The sequence below is a fragment of the Anomaloglossus baeobatrachus genome, chromosome 3, assembly GCF_048569485.1.
Source record: "Anomaloglossus baeobatrachus isolate aAnoBae1 chromosome 3, aAnoBae1.hap1, whole genome shotgun sequence".
Taxonomy (NCBI): Eukaryota; Metazoa; Chordata; class Amphibia; order Anura; family Aromobatidae; genus Anomaloglossus; species Anomaloglossus baeobatrachus.
The window spans coordinates 3,613,402-3,629,303 of record NC_134355.1 but is presented as its reverse complement, the minus strand read 5'-3'; the positions used below and the strand labels follow the sequence as shown (position 1 = coordinate 3,629,303).

At 59.2% G+C, this 15,902-nt stretch overlaps 2 protein-coding genes across 3 annotated transcripts in view; one reads left to right on the top strand and one right to left on the bottom strand.

Annotated features, from left to right (window-relative positions):
* Positions 1–15,902, bottom strand: part of POLR1C (RNA polymerase I and III subunit C) — a 321,201-nt gene that overhangs the window by 5,255 nt on the left and 300,044 nt on the right. The window contains exon 1 of one of the 2 annotated variants that reach the window (XM_075338957.1): positions 749–914. The exons of the other annotated variant lie outside the window; for it this stretch is intronic. Within the exon in view, the coding sequence (XP_075195072.1) occupies positions 749–811 (63 nt within the window). The 5' untranslated portion in view covers positions 812–914. Of the gene's footprint in view, positions 1–748; positions 915–15,902 lie in introns of those variants that run through there. 2 annotated transcript variants of the gene reach the window in all.
* Positions 3,906–15,130, top strand: YIPF3 (Yip1 domain family member 3). The gene is made up of 8 exons (XM_075338958.1): positions 3,906–4,142; positions 4,228–4,334; positions 7,521–7,566; positions 7,650–7,742; positions 12,197–12,328; positions 12,822–12,935; positions 13,014–13,137; positions 14,547–15,130. Exons 1-8 carry the CDS (start codon positions 3,960–3,962, stop codon positions 14,681–14,683), a joined length of 936 nt encoding a protein of 311 aa, XP_075195073.1. The 5' UTR covers positions 3,906–3,959; the 3' UTR covers positions 14,684–15,130.

Here is a 15,902-nt window from a genome sequence, read left to right as displayed (position 1 = left end):
GGGGGGGAGTCAGGGCTGAGGGGACCCCGGTGCACTGTGGGTGTCAGGGCTGAGGGGACCCCGGTGCACTGTGGGTGTCAGGGCTGAGGGACCCCCGATGCACTGTGGGTGCCAGGGCTGAGGGGGACCCCGGTGCACTGTGGGTGTCAGGGCTGAGGGGACCCCGGTGCACTGTGGGTGTCAGGGCTGAGGGGACCCCGGTGCACTGTGGGTGCCAGGGGCTGAGGGGACCCCGGTGCACTGTGGGTGTCAGGGCTGAGGGGACCCCGGTGCACTGTGGGTGTCAGGGGCTGAGGGGACCCCGGTGCACTGTGGGTGTCAGGGCTGAGGGGACCCCCGATGTACTGTGGGTGTCAGGGGCTGAGGGGACCCCGGTGCACTGTGGGTGTCAGGGTTGAGGGGACCCCGGTGCACTGTGGGGTGTCAGGGCTGAGGGGACCCCGGTGCACTGTGGGTGTCAGGGCTGAGGGGACCCCGGTGCACTGTGGGTGTCAGGGCTGAGGGGACCCCGGTGTACTGTGGGTGTCAGGGCTGAGGGGACCCCGTGTACTGTGGGTGTCAGGCTGAGGGGACCCCGGTGCACTGTGGGTGTCAGGGCTGAGGGGACCCCGGTGTACTGTGGGTGTCAGGGCTGAGGGGACCCCGATGTACTGTGGGTGTCAGGGCTGAGGGGACCCCGTGTACTGTGGGTGTCAGGGCTGAGGGGACCCCGTGTACTGTGGGTGGGGTGTCCCCCGTGTATCCTCACGTTTCGGATCCCGTACTCCCCCAGCAGCACGCGGCTTCTCATCTCGTGCACGGTGTCCGCCATGTCTGTGGCTCTGGACTCGGCGCAGGCGCAGTGGCAGCGAAGTTCCCGGATGTGGTTTACAAGGACGATGTCGCTAGAAGTCTGGTTGTTTAGATCTTTCCACCAAAAATGTGGCGGCCGCTCCAGCGGAGGAGGAGCTACGGGAGCCCCGCCCCTCCACGTCCTCAGCCTTGTTTACTTCCGGGTGCCCGGCGCTGAGAGCGGAGGGAGGAGGAGCGCGGGCCTGCGGAACCCGAGCGGCCTGCGGAACCCGAGCGGCGGGAGGAGCGGAGCTCAGAGCAGGGGGCGCAGGGTCTCGGGGTGACAGTTGTGGTTCCGGGGCGCAGCGGCTCCGTATTTGCACAGCACATGGCGTCCGGGCGGCCTCTCTCCTCAGCGGAATGGGGCGCTTTCGAGGACAAACATGCAGGTAATGACCATTTGCTCCTCCCCCTCTGACCCCCGGGGTCCCTCCATCTCTCCTCCCCCTCTGACCCCCGGACCTCCATCTCTCCTCCCCCTCTGACCCCCGGGGTCCCTCATCTCTCCTCCTCCCCCCCCCCTGACCTCTGGGGTCCCTCCATCTCTCCTCCCCCCCCCTGACTTCCGGGGTCCCTCCATCTCTCCTCCCCCTCTGACCCCCGGACCTCCATCTCTCCTCCCCCTCTGACCCCCGGGGTCCCTCCATCTCTCCTCCCCCCCCCCCTGACCTCTGGGGTCCCTCCATCTCTCCTCCCCCCCGGGGGTCCCTCCTCTCTCCTCCCCCCCGGGGTCCCTCCATCTCTCCTCCCCCCCAGGGTCCCTCCATCTCTCCTCCCCCCCCGGGGTCCCTCCATCTCTCCTCCCCCCCCGGGGGGTCCCTCCATCTCTCCTCCCCCCCCACTGACCCCCCGGGGTCCCTCCATCTCTCCTCCCCCCCCACTGACCCCCGGGGTCCCTCCATCTCTCCTCCCCCCCTGACCCCCAGGGTCCCTCCATCTCTTCCCCCCCCCCCCCCCTGACCCGGGTCCCTCCATCTCTCCTCCCCCCCTGACCCCCCGGGGTCCCCTCCATCTCTCCTGACCCCCCGGGGTCCTTCCATCTCTCCTCCCCCCCTGACCCCCGGGGTCCCTCCATCTCTCCTCCCCCCCCTGACCCCAGGGGTCCCTCCATCTCTCCTCCCCCCTGACCTCCGGGGTCCCTCCATCTCTCCTCCCCCCCTGACCTCCGGGGGTCCCTCCATCTCTCCTCCCCCCCTGACCTCCGGGGTCCCTCCATCTCTCCTCCCCCCTGACCTCCGGGGTCCCTCCATCTCTCCTCCCCCCCTGACCCTCCGGGGTCCCTCCATCTCTCCCTCCCCCCCCTGACCTCCGGGGTCCCTCCATCTCTCCTCCCCCCCTGACCTCCGGGGTCCCTCCATCTCTCCTCCCCCCCCTGACCTCCGGGGTCCCTCCATCTCTCCTCCCCCCCTGACCTCCGGGGTCCCTCCATCTCTCCTCCCCCCCTGACCTCCGGGGGTCCCTCCATCTCTCCTCCCCCCCTGACCTCCGTGGTCCCTCCATCTCTCCTCCCCCCTGTCCTCCGGGGTCCCTCCATCCTCTCCTCCCCCCCTGACCTCCGGGGTCCCTCCATCTCTCCTCCCCCCCTGACCTCCGGGGTCCCTCCATCTCTCCTCCCCCCCTGACCTCCGGGGTCCCTCCATCTCTCTCCCCCCTGACCTCCGGGGTCCCTCCATCTCTCCTCCCCCCCCTGTCCTCCGGGGTCCCTCCATCTCTCCTCCCCCCCTGACCTCCGGGGGGTCCCTCCATCTCTCCTCCCCCCTGACCTCCGGGGTCCCCTCCATCTCTCCTCCCCCCCTGACCTCCGGGTTCCCTCCATCTCTCCTCCCCCCCCTAACCTCCGGGGTCCCTCCATCTCTCCTCCCCCCCTGACCTCCGGGGTCCCTCCATCTCTCCTCCCCCCCCTGACCTCCGGGGTCCCTCCATCTCTCCTCCCCCCCTGACCTCCGGGGTCCCTCCATCTCTCCTCCCCCCCTGACCTCCGGGGTCCCTCCATCTCTCCTCCCCCCCTGACCTCCGGGGTCCCTCCATCTCTCCTCCCCCCCCTGACCTCCGGGGTCCCTCCATCTCTCCTCCCCCCCTGACCTCCGGGGTCCCCTCCATCTCTCCTCCCCCCCCTGACCTCCGGGGTCCCTCCATCTCTCCTCCCCCCCCTGACCTCCGGGGTCCCTCCATCTCTCCTCCCCCCCTGACCTCCGGGGTCCCTCCATCTCTCCTCCCCCCCTGACCTCCGGGGTCCCTCCATCTCTCCTCCCCCCCTGACCTCCGGGGTCCCTCCATCTCTCCCCCCCCTGACCTCCGGGGGTCCCTCCATCTCTCCTCCCCCCCCTGACCTCCGGAGGTCCCTCCATCTCTCTCCCCCCCCTGACCTCCGGGGTCCCTCACATCTCTCCTCCCCCCCTGACCCCAGGGGTCCCTCCATCTCTCCTCCCCCCTGACCTCCGGGGTCCCTCCATCTCTCCTCCCCCCCTGACCTCCGGGGTCCCTCCATCTCTCCTCACCCCCCTGACCTCCGGGGTCCCTCCATCTCTCCTCCCCCCCTGACCTCCGGGGTCCCTCCATCTCTCCTCCCCCCCTGACCTCCGGGGTCCCTCCATCTCTCCTCCCCCCCTGACCTCCGGGGTCCCTCCATCTCTCCTCCCCCCCCTGACCTCCGGGGTCCCTCCATCTCTCCTCCCCCCTGACCTCCGGGGTCCCTCCATCTCTCCTCCCCCCCTGACCTCCGGGGTCCCTCCATCTCTCCTCTCCCCCCTGACCTCCGTGGTCCCTCCATCTCTCCTCCCCCCCTGACCTCCGGGGTCCCTCCATCTCTCCTCCCCCCCCTGACCTCCGGGGTCCCTCCATCTCTCCTCCCCCCCTGACCTCCGGGGTCCCTCCATCTCTCCTCCCCCCCTGACCTCCGGGGTCCCTCCATCTCTCCTTCCCCCCTGACCTCCGGGGGTCCCTCCATCTCTCCCCCCCTCTCTGATCCCTCGGGGGTCCCCCGTCTCTCCCCTGTTTCTGACCCCCCGGGGTCCCTCCATCTCTCCCCCCCTCTCTGATCCCTCGGGGTCCCCTGTTTCTGACCCCCGGGGTCCCCGTCTTTGACCTGTGGCTTTTGCAGGCCGGGGGGTGGGGCCGCTGTTATTGACATGGAGAATATGGATGACACGTCCGGCTCCAGTTTCGAGGACATGGGGGAGATCCACCAGCGGATGAAGGAGGACGAGGAGGAGGCAGATGGAGACGCGGTGCCCGAGGAGGGCGAGGAGGACGGCGCCTTCCTGGGAATGAAAGGCCTGAAGGGTCAGCTGGGCCGGCAGGTGGCGGATGAGGTGAGGGGGCGCTGTGGGCTGTGAGGGTGGGCTGTGGGGGGGGCAGCGTCTGGCATTTCTGGGTCACGTGTGGTGTCTCCCCCAGATGTGGCAGGCGGGGAAGAGACAGGCCACCAAAGCCTTCAGCCTCTACGCCAACATCGACATCCTGCGCCCATACTTCGACGTGGAGCCTGCGCAGGTCCGGAGCCGGTGAGTGAGCGCGAGGGCAGCGAGCGGGACGTAACCCCCGGTGTGTGTATTGGTGGACATCCCCCCCCCCCCCCCCGTTGTGTGTATCGTGAGACGTCCCCCCCCCCCCCCTAGAGTCAGTACTTTGTAGGACCACCTTTCCCTGTCTTGTATTAGTATTCAGCCCCGGAGTCAGCAACTTTGTAGGACCACCTTTCCCTGTCTTGTATTAGTATTCAGCCCCTGGAGTCAGCACTTTGTAGGATCACCTTTCCCTGTCTTGTATTAGTATTCAGCCCCCGGAGTCAGCACTTTGTAGGACCACCTTTCCCTGTCTTGTATTAGTATTCAGCCCCCGGAGTCAGCACTTTGTAGGACCACCTTTTCCTGTCTTGTATTAGTATTCAGCCCCCGGAGTCAGCACTTTGTAGGACCCACCTTCCTCTGTCTTGTATTAGTATTCAGCCCCCGGAGTCAGCACTTTGTAGGACCACCTTTCCCTGTCTTGTATTAGTATTCAGCCCCCCGGAGTCAGCACTTTGTAGGACCACCTTCCTCTGTCTTGTATTAGTATTCAGCCCCCGGAGTCCTGCACTTTGTAGGACCACTTTCCCTGTCTTGTATTAGTATTCAGCCCCCGGAGTCAGCACTTTGTAGGATCACCTTTCCCTGTCTTGTATTAGTATTCAGCCCCCGGAGTCAGCACTTGTAGGACCACCTTTCCCTGTCTTGTATTAGTATTCAGCCCCCGGAGTCAGCACTTTGTAGGACCACCTTTCCCTGTCTTGTATTAGTATTCAGCCCCCGGAGTCAGCACTTTGTAGGACCACCCTTCCCTCTGTCTTGTATTAGTATTAAGCCCCCGGAGTCAGCACTTTGTAGGACAACCTTTCCCTGTCTTGTATTAGTATTCAGCCCCCGGAGTCAGCACTTTGTAGGACCACCTTTCCCTGTCTTGTATTAGTATTCAGCCCCCGGAGTCAGCACTTTGTAGGACCACCTTTCCCTGTCTTGTATTAGTATTCAGCCCCCGGAGTCAGCACTTTGTAGGATCACCTTTCTCTGTCTAGCATTAGTATTCAGCCCCTAGAGTCAGCGCTTTGTAGGACCACCTGTCTCTGTCTTGCATTAGTATTCAGCCCCCGGAGTCAGCACTTTGTAGGACCACCTTTCCCTGTCTTGCATTAGTATTCAGCACTTATTTCATGACTGAGCGATTGCTAAAACACTTTCTTGTACACAAGTCCGACCCTCAGGTAACACTAAGTGAAGGTCAGTTGGCACCGGTGGCTGAACTGAAGGGTTTGTTCATCACCCATTTACAGAAACTAAAAAAATATAGCTGAGAATTTAACACCCGGAATTTTCATAAATGAGTGGAAGAACTTGCTGTTTTGCCTGTCCCATAGAGGAGGTTTAATCGCAGATGGCATTGCTATGGCAGTGAAATGGCGAGACATTGCTATTAGAAAACAACACTCTTCTGGCAGCTGTGTATGTGGACCTAAGTCATCGTATATTGCTGGATGATCATCAGCTAACTAAAGGAAAAAAAAAGCTCTGACAAATGCAGCAGTTAGGATGAGGAGCAAGAGGACTTGGATCCTGCTACTGCTCCAAATCTTCATCCTCATCAGATGGGTTGTGTTATCCAGTGCTACTGCTCCATATCTTCATCCTCATCAGATGAGTTGTGTTATCCAGTGCTACTGCTCCATATCTTCATCCTCATCAGATGAGTTGTGTTATCCAGTGCTACTGCTCCATATCTTCATCCTCATCAGATGAATTGTGTTATCCAGTGCTACTGTTCCATATCTTTAGCCTCATCAGATGAATTGTGTTATCCAGTGCTACTGCTCCATATCTTCAGCCTCATCAGATGAGTTGTGTTATCCAGTGCTAGTGCTCCATATCTTCAGCCTCATCAGATGGGTTGTGTTATCCAGTGCTACTGCTCCATATCTTCAGCCTCATCAGATGAGTTGTGTTATCCAGTGCTACTGTTCCATATCTTTAGCCTCATCAGATGAATTGTGTTATCCAGTGCTACTGCTCCATATCTTCAGCCTCATCAGATGAGTTGTGTTATCCAGTGCTAGTGCTCCATATCTTCAGCCTCATCAGATGAGTTGTGTTATCCAGTGCTACTGCTCCATATCTTCATCCTCATCAGATGAGTTGTGTTATCCAGTGCTACTGCTCCATATCTTCATCCTCATCAGATGAGTTGTGTTATCCAGTGCTACTGCTCCATATCTTCAGCCTCATCAGATGAGTTGTGTTATCCAGTGCTACTGTTCCATATCTTCATTCTCATCAGATGAGTTGTGTTATCCAGTGCTACTGCTCCATATCTTCAGCCTCATCAGATGAGTTGTGTTATCCAGTGCTAGTGCTCCATATCTTCAGCCTCATCAGATGAGTTGTGTTATCCAGTGCTACTGCTCCATATCTTCAGCCTCATCAGATGGGTTGTGTTATCCAGTGCTACTGCTCCATATCTTTATCCTCATCAGATGAGTTGTGTTATCCAGTGCTACTGCTCCATATCTTCATCCTCATCAGATGAGTTGTGTTATCCAGTGCTACTGCTCCATATCTTCATCCTCATCAGATGAGTTGTGTTATCCAGTGCTACTGCTCCATATCTTTATCCTCATCAGATGAGTTGTGTTATCCAGTGCTACTGCTCCATATCTTCATCCTCATCAGATGAGTTGTGTTATCCAGTGCTACTGCTCCATATCTTCAGCCTCATCAGATGAGTTGTGTTATCCAGTGCTACTGCTCCATATCTTCAGCCTCATCAGATGAGTTGTGTTATCCAGTGCTACTGCTCCATATCTTCAGCCTCATCAGATGAGGAGTTAGGTCATCCAGGGCTACTGCTGCTGTATCTTCAGCCTCATCAGATGTGAAGTTGTCATGCAGGGCTATACAAGCACTATCCAGGATAACCCAACTATTCAGAGTGAATATCTCTTTAAGGCTTTTATAGGGATATTAGGCCTCCTTCCAATGTGACCTCTACCCCTTTCATATCTATGTGACCTTAGGGCCCCCTCCCTGTCTGTCTTTGTGTGACCTCTGGGCCTTCTCTCCTTTGTGTCTTTGTGACCTCGGGGCCCCACCTTCATGTTTATTTGACCTCGGAGCCCCCCTCCCCATCTGTACTTCCGACTGTGATTTATTTTGTCCCCACAGACTTCTGGAGTCGATGATCCCGGTCCGGATGATTAACTTTCCCCAGGTAAATGGCAGCTGCTGCTCCCGGCCCGGTCACCATTTGTCGCAGCTGTCATATTTATCTGCTGCCTCCCATCCTCTCTGCAGAAAATCGCTGGGGAGCTGTACGGGCCCCTCATGCTCGTGTTCACCATGGTGGCCATCCTCCTGCATGGAATGAAGTCATCCGGGACTGTTATAGTAAGAGGCCTGCAGATGGAAGAAGCCTTGGGGGGGGTGGAGGATGGGAAGAGCCAGCAGGGAAGTGGGAGGGGCGGGGAAGGGTGGAGGGAAGAATGGGAAGAGCCTGCAGGAAAGGAAAGAATGGGAAGAACCTGCGGGGGAAGGTGGAGGAAAGAATGGGGGAAGGACCAGCGGGGGAGGAAAGAATGGGGAAGAACCCGCGGGGGGGGGGGAAGAATGGGGAAGAACCCGCGGGGGGAGAAAGAATGGGGAAGAACCCGCGGGGGAAGGGAGAAAGAATGGGGAAGAACCCGCGGGGGAAGGGAGAAAGAATGGGGAAGAACCCGCGGGGGAAGGGAGAAAGAATGGGGAAGAACCCGCGGGGGAAGGGAGAAAGAATGGGGAAGAACCCGCGGGGGAAGGGAGAAAGAATGGGGAAGAACCCGCGGGGGAAGGGAGAAAGAATGGGGAAGAACCCGCGGGGGAAGGGAGAAAGAATGGGGAAGAACCCGCGGGGGAAGGGAGAAAGAATGGGGAAGAACCCGCGGGGGAAGGGAGAAAGAATGGGGAAGAACCCGCGGGGGAAGGGAGAAAGAATGGGGAAGAACCCGCGGGGGAAGGGAGAAAGAATGGGGAAGAACCCGCGGGGGAAGGGAGAAAGAATGGGGAAGAACCCGCGGGGGAAGGGAGAAAGAATGGGGAAGAACCCGCGGGGGAAGGGAGAAAGAATGGGGAAGAACCCGCGGGGGAAGGGAGAAAGAATGGGGAAGAACCCGCGGGGGAAGGGAGAAAGAATGGGGAAGAACCCGCGGGGGAAGGGAGAAAGAATGGGGAAGAACCCGCGGGGGAAGGGAGAAAGAATGGGGAAGAACCCGCGGGGGAAGGGAGAAAGAATGGGGAAGAACCCGCGGGGGAAGGGAGAAAGAATGGGGAAGAACCCGCGGGGGAAGGGAGAAAGAATGGGGAAGAACCCGCGGGGGAAGGGAGAAAGAATGGGGAAGAACCCGCGGGGGAAGGGAGAAAGAATGGGGAAGAACCCGCGGGGGAAGGGAGAAAGAATGGGGAAGAACCCGCGGGGGAAGGGAGAAAGAATGGGGAAGAACCCGCGGGGGAAGGGAGAAAGAATGGGGAAGAACCCGCGGGGGAAGGGAGAAAGAATGGGGAAGAACCCGCGGGGGAAGGGAGAAAGAATGGGGAAGAACCCGCGGGGGAAGGGAGAAAGAATGGGGAAGAACCCGCGGGGGAAGGGAGAAAGAATGGGGAAGAACCCGCGGGGGAAGGGAGAAAGAATGGGGAAGAACCCGCGGGGGAAGGGAGAAAGAATGGGGAAGAACCCGCGGGGGAAGGGAGAAAGAATGGGGAAGAACCCGCGGGGGAAGGGAGAAAGAATGGGGAAGAACCCGCGGGGGAAGGGAGAAAGAATGGGGAAGAACCCGCGGGGGAAGGGAGAAAGAATGGGGAAGAACCCGCGGGGGAAGGGAGAAAGAATGGGGAAGAACCCGCGGGGGAAGGGAGAAAGAATGGGGAAGAACCCGCGGGGGAAGGGAGAAAGAATGGGGAAGAACCCGCGGGGGAAGGGAGAAAGAATGGGGAAGAACCCGCGGGGGAAGGGAGAAAGAATGGGGAAGAACCCGCGGGGGAAGGGAGAAAGAATGGGGAAGAACCCGCGGGGGAAGGGAGAAAGAATGGGGAAGAACCCGCGGGGGAAGGGAGAAAGAATGGGGAAGAACCCGCGGGGGAAGGGAGAAAGAATGGGGAAGAACCCGCGGGGGAAGGGAGAAAGAATGGGGAAGAACCCGCGGGGGAAGGGAGAAAGAATGGGGAAGAACCCGCGGGGGAAGGGAGAAAGAATGGGGAAGAACCCGCGGGGGAAGGGAGAAAGAATGGGGAAGAACCCGCGGGGGAAGGGAGAAAGAATGGGGAAGAACCCGCGGGGGAAGGGAGAAAGAATGGGGAAGAACCCGCGGGGGAAGGGAGAAAGAATGGGGAAGAACCCGCGGGGGAAGGGAGAAAGAATGGGGAAGAACCCGCGGGGGAAGGGAGAAAGAATGGGGAAGAACCCGCGGGGGAAGGGAGAAAGAATGGGGAAGAACCCGCGGGGGAAGGGAGAAAGAATGGGGAAGAACCCGCGGGGGAAGGGAGAAAGAATGGGGAAGAACCCGCGGGGGAAGGGAGAAAGAATGGGGAAGAACCCGCGGGGGAAGGGAGAAAGAATGGGGAAGAACCCGCGGGGGAAGGGAGAAAGAATGGGGAAGAACCCGCGGGGGAAGGGAGAAAGAATGGGGAAGAACCCGCGGGGGAAGGGAGAAAGAATGGGGAAGAACCCGCGGGGGAAGGGAGAAAGAATGGGGAAGAACCCGCGGGGGAAGGGAGAAAGAATGGGGAAGAACCCGCGGGGGAAGGGAGAAAGAATGGGGAAGAACCCGCGGGGGAAGGGAGAAAGAATGGGGAAGAACCCGCGGGGGAAGGGAGAAAGAATGGGGAAGAACCCGCGGGGGAAGGGAGAAAGAATGGGGAAGAACCCGCGGGGGAAGGGAGAAAGAATGGGGAAGAACCCGCGGGGGAAGGGAGAAAGAATGGGGAAGAACCCGCGGGGGAAGGGAGAAAGAATGGGGAAGAACCCGCGGGGGAAGGGAGAAAGAATGGGGAAGAACCCGCGGGGGAAGGGAGAAAGAATGGGGAAGAACCCGCGGGGGAAGGGAGAAAGAATGGGGAAGAACCCGCTGGGGAGGGTGTTATGATCCGGAACCATTGAAGACCACCATAAATCATTGGTAAAAGGTACTAAGAGCCTTGGCAACTAATCTGGCCGCCATCCCCTTACTAACCATCAACACTAGAAGTAGCCGAGGGGGAAGGGAGAATGGGGAAGAACCCGCGGGGGAAGGGAGAATGGGGAAGAACCCGCGGGGGGGGGGGGGGAGAATGGGGAAGAACCCGCGGGGGGGGGGGGGAGAATGGGGAAGAACCCGCCGCGGGGGGGGGGGGAGAATGGGGAAGAACCCGGGGGGGGGGGAGAATGGGGAAGAACCCGCCGCGGGGGGGGGGGGAGAATGGGGAAGAACCCGCGGGGGGGGGGGAGAATGGGGAAGAACCCGCGGGGGGGGGGGAGAATGGGGAAGAACCCGCGGGGGGGGAGAATGGGGAAGAACCCGCGGGGGGGGAGAATGGGGAAGAACCCGCGGGGGGGGAGAATGGGGAAGAACCCGCGGGGGGGGGGGAGAATGGGGAAGAACCCGCGGGGGGGGGGGGAGAATGGGGAAGAACCCGCGGGGGAGGAAAGAATGGGGAAGAACCCGCGGGGGAGGAAAGAATGGGAAGAACCCGCTGGGGAGGGTGTTATGATCCGGAACCATGGAAGACCACCATAAATCATTGGTAAAAGGTACTAAGAGCCTTGGCAACTAATCTGGCCGCCATCCCCTTACTAACCATCAACACTAGAAGTAGCCGAGGGGTGAACTAACATCCTGTGCACCGCGAACCCAGCCGGAGAACTAGCTATCCTAAAGGTAGGAAAGATTAATAACTCTCTGCCTCCAGAAAATAGATAAAGAATAGCAAGCCCCCCACATTCAAAGACTGTGGTGATATAGGAAAACACAATACACAGGTAGATGACAGGATTAGCAAAAGGTGAGGCCCTACTGACTAAATAGGACAGGACAGGAAAGGGACCCATGGTGGCCAGAGAAAAACCCTGCAAAAATCCAAATACCTGATGGTACAAAAAGCCCTCAGATCACTAGATCTGAACTCCGTCCTATACCAGGCGCTCTTGTCATACCAATGAACAGAAAGCAGGAACCATTACAAATTCAAGAAGCAACAAACACATGGACGTATAGGAGCAATACTCCAAACATAGCTGCAGGGAGCTTCCCAGCTAAGCAACGAAGAGGGAAGATCCCTGCATGCAAATAAACTGACAATAACCACAGCAAATGACAAACTCAGATAAGAGCCAAATGAACCAAACAACAAATAAAAAGTCAAGCACTTATCTGGGGTAGATGTGGTCTGGAGCAGGATGAAGCAGGCTGGTGAACAAAGAACAACTGACATCCGGCATAGCCTGCCAGCAGATCAGGCTTTAAATAGGCAGAGAGTTAGCAATGGAAACGCCCATTGCTCAACACACCTGGTCTCTGACCAAACCATTCCTGGCCACAAGAGGGAGCCTCACAGCAGCCAAAGCATAACTGACATTCACAACAGGAGGGTGGAGGGAAGAATGGGAAGAACCCGCGGGGGAGGGAAGAATGGGAAGAACCCGCGGGGGAGGGTGGAGGGAAGAAGCAGTGGAGGGAAGAATGGGAAGAAGCAGTGGAGGGAAGAATGGTAGGAGCCTGGGGGGAGGGAAGAATGGGAAGGTGGGGAGGGGCCTTCAGTGGAGGACTAGAATGTGGAAGGAGCTGAGGGAGCCTCTAGTAGATGGGTGCGTGTATCACGCTGTGTTCCTTCTCTTGCAGATAGAGGGCACTCTCATGGGCACGGCCATTGGCACCTGCTTTGGGTATTGGTTGGGGATCTCGTCGCTTGTTTACTTTATTGCTTATCTGTGTAACGCTCAGATCACAATGCTGCAGACCCTGTCCCTACTGGTGAGTACCCGACCGCTGTGTGCGAGGGTCTGTGTGATAGTGATGGAAACACGTACTTTTATATAATGTGATAATACATGATGGGGAGAGTATATGGGGGGGATGTGACGTGGAGGTGGTATGTGATGTGGGGGTGGGGTACATGACATGGAGGTCGTATGTGGGGGGTACGTGACGTGGGGGGTGGTATGTGGGGGGTACGTGACGTGGAGGTGGTATTTTGGGGGTACGTGACGTGGGGATTGTATGTGGGGGTACATGACATGGCGGTGGTATGTGGGGGTACGTGGCGTGAGGATGGTATGTGGGGGTACGTGACGTGGAGGTGGTATGTGGGGGTATGTGACATGGGGATGGTATGTGGGGGTACATGATGTGGGGGTACGGGACGTGGGGGTAGGGTACATGACATGGAGGTGGTATGTGGAGTTTGTGATGTGGGGGTGGGGTGCATGATGTGCCTGTACTCATCCCTTGTGTGCTTCTTTTTCAGGGGTACGGTCTGTTCGGACACTGCATCGTCCTCCTTATCACCTATAACATCCATTTTCACTCTTTGTTCTACGTCTTCTGGTTGTGTATTGGGGGTCTGTCCACACTGCGCATGGTGAGACCCCCGCCCAGTGACTGCAGCTCTTCCGCTTTCTTGCCGTCCCCCGCCATTCCTCACTTTGCTGTGTTGTAGGTGGCGGTCTTGCTGTCCCGCACGGTTGGCCAGACGCAGCGGCTCGTCCTGTGTGGATCCATCACGGCTCTGCACATGTTGTTCCTGCTCTACCTGCATTTTGCCTATCACAAGGTTGTAGAAGGTAAAGACGTCACATCCCCAATAAGCCTTTTCCATGTAGTGGGGTGTCTGGTGCAGTCTGTAGGCCCAGCCTCTGGTGGAGGGCGGTGTGTGCCGGCCCAGCCTCTGGTGGAGGGTGGTGTGTGCCGGCCCAGCCTCTGGTGGAGGGTGGTGTGTGCCGGCCCAGCCTCTGGTGGAGGGCGATGTGTGTGCCGGCCCAGCCTCTGGTGGAGGGCGATGTGTGTGCCGGCCCAGCCTCTGGTGGAGGGCGATGTGTGTGCCGGCCCAGCCTCTGGTGGAGGGCGATGTGTGTGCCGGCCCAGCCTCTGGTGGAGGGCGATGTGTGTGCCGGCCCAGCCTCTGGTGGAGGGCGATGTGTGTGCCGGCCCAGCCTCTGGTGGAGGGCGATGTGTGTGCCGGCCCAGCCTCTGGTGGAGGGCGATGTGTGTGCCGGCCCAGCCTCTGGTGGAGGGCGATGTGTGTGCCGGCCCAGCCTCTGGTGGAGGGCGATGTGTGTGCCGGCCCAGCCTCTGGTGGAGGGCGATGTGTGTGCCGGCCCAGCCTCTGGTGGAGGGCGATGTGTGTGCCGGCCCAGCCTCTGGTGGAGGGCGATGTGTGTGCCGGCCCAGCCTCTGGTGGAGGGCGATGTGTGTGCCGGCCCAGCCTCTGGTGGAGGGCGATGTGTGTGCCGGCCCAGCCTCTGGTGGAGGGCGATGTGTGTGCCGGCCCAGCCTCTGGTGGAGGGCGATGTGTGTGCCGGCCCAGCCTCTGGTGGAGGGCGATGTGTGTGCCGGCCCAGCCTCTGGTGGAGGGCGATGTGTGTGCCGGCCCAGCCTCTGGTGGAGGGCGATGTGTGTGCCGGCCCAGCCTCTGGTGGAGGGCGATGTGTGTGCCGGCCCAGCCTCTGGTGGAGGGCGATGTGTGTGCCGGCCCAGCCTCTGGTGGAGGGCGATGTGTGTGCCGGCCCAGCCTCTGGTGGAGGGCGATGTGTGTGCCGGCCCAGCCTCTGGTGGAGGGCGATGTGTGTGCCGGCCCAGCCTCTGGTGGAGGGCGATGTGTGTGCCGGCCCAGCCTCTGGTGGAGGGCGATGTGTGTGCCGGCCCAGCCTCTGGTGGAGGGCGATGTGTGTGCCGGCCCAGCCTCTGGTGGAGGGCGATGTGTGTGCCGGCCCAGCCTCTGGTGGAGGGCGATGTGTGTGCCGGCCCAGCCTCTGGTGGAGGGCGATGTGTGTGCCGGCCCAGCCTCTGGTGGAGGGCGATGTGTGTGCCGGCCCAGCCTCCGGTGGAGGGCGATGTGTGTGCCGGCCCAGCCTCTGGTGGAGGGCGATGTGTGTGCCGGCCCAGCCTCCGGTGGAGGGCGATGTGTGTGCCGGCCCAGCCTCCTGTATTGACCCCCAGTCCACACTCACCGGCTCTTGTTGTTCCTGCACAGGTATCCTGGATACGTTGGACGGGCAGAACGTGCCTCCGCCCTTCCAGAGAGTGGCTCGTGACCTGTCACTGGGCACAAATTCAGTTATCAACACGACGACGGCGGCGGCACAAGTCCTGAGCGTCCAGTCCCGCTGACAGCCGCATGGCAGCCACTACTATCACTCTTTTCTGCCCCACAGACTGAGCTGGCCTAACCGCAGGTGACGTCGTGGATGATGGACGCCTCGACCTTCTGTACACACCCAGTCCTACTGAGCGTCTGCTGAGGGGTTAATGGAAATTATGTCCCCCACTGACCCCCTTATTAGACTCCTATAGATACAGATCTGGGACTTCTCCGCCTGCGTCTTGTGACTTCTCCGCCTCTGCGGTGTTTGCAGGATGGGACTGCTGGGGTCGGGGGACTTCTCAAGGGTCTGCTGCACAGTCTACCTGCCGCCATGTCACTTTTCCTGATTACATGAGTGGGGGGTCGGGTATCGGGGTCTTTTCTTTGTATAAACAGCAGAACATTGTTCCATAGGTGCATCGTCTGTAATGTCTCTGTTCATTGGTATTGAAAGAAATAAATAATAAACCGGCCGTGTGGCTCAGGCCCTACATTGTCTAAGGGTACAGGAGATACGGTCATCGCCGACCACTGGCATCACAAGAGCATAGTAGTAGACAATCTGGCTCTTCAGCTTAAGCACATGTAGATGAGCACCAACCAGGAGCTCGGGCAACACGTCCTTCAAGGCTGTGGGGATTGTCAATCATTACTGGTATCGGGGTTTGCCCTGAATATATGTCATATGTCAGTTTCAAAGATCCCTAGAGGTACGGATCACACCCTAAAAGGCCATAAACAAAGGCTGCTTCACAGTGAAGGTTACGAGGATCCAAAGGGTTGCCACAGCAAGAAGTATGGTTCCATCTACTGCATCCGCATGGGCCTCATCGCTTGAGGACTCGTCAGCCATGAAATACCAGCAGAGAAGATAGTTGCTTTCTGAACTGGACAAATTCATGGCATGGTTGAAGGTCTGTCACAGTAGGACCACCAGAAGAGCCTTTCATGGGAACGGTTCTCTTCAAAGATTCATACTGAGAAGCCACTTTCATAAAACCAGAGGATGATGCCAGCCACGTGCCAGAAGGCCTCGGCGAGGACGATGCCAGAAGGCCTTGGACGTCCTTACCCCTGTCTCTCCAGAAAGACCTAGTGGAAGAGTCTCGGGTTCTCGACTTTCTCATAGCGGAACAGTGGATAAGATGTAAAAGTGGCCGAGGTCGGAGTTGTAGATGCCCCTTACCAGGTTCTCCTGTACGAAATGTCACCGCCCTGAAGTCACCAAAGGGATCTTATCTCTGT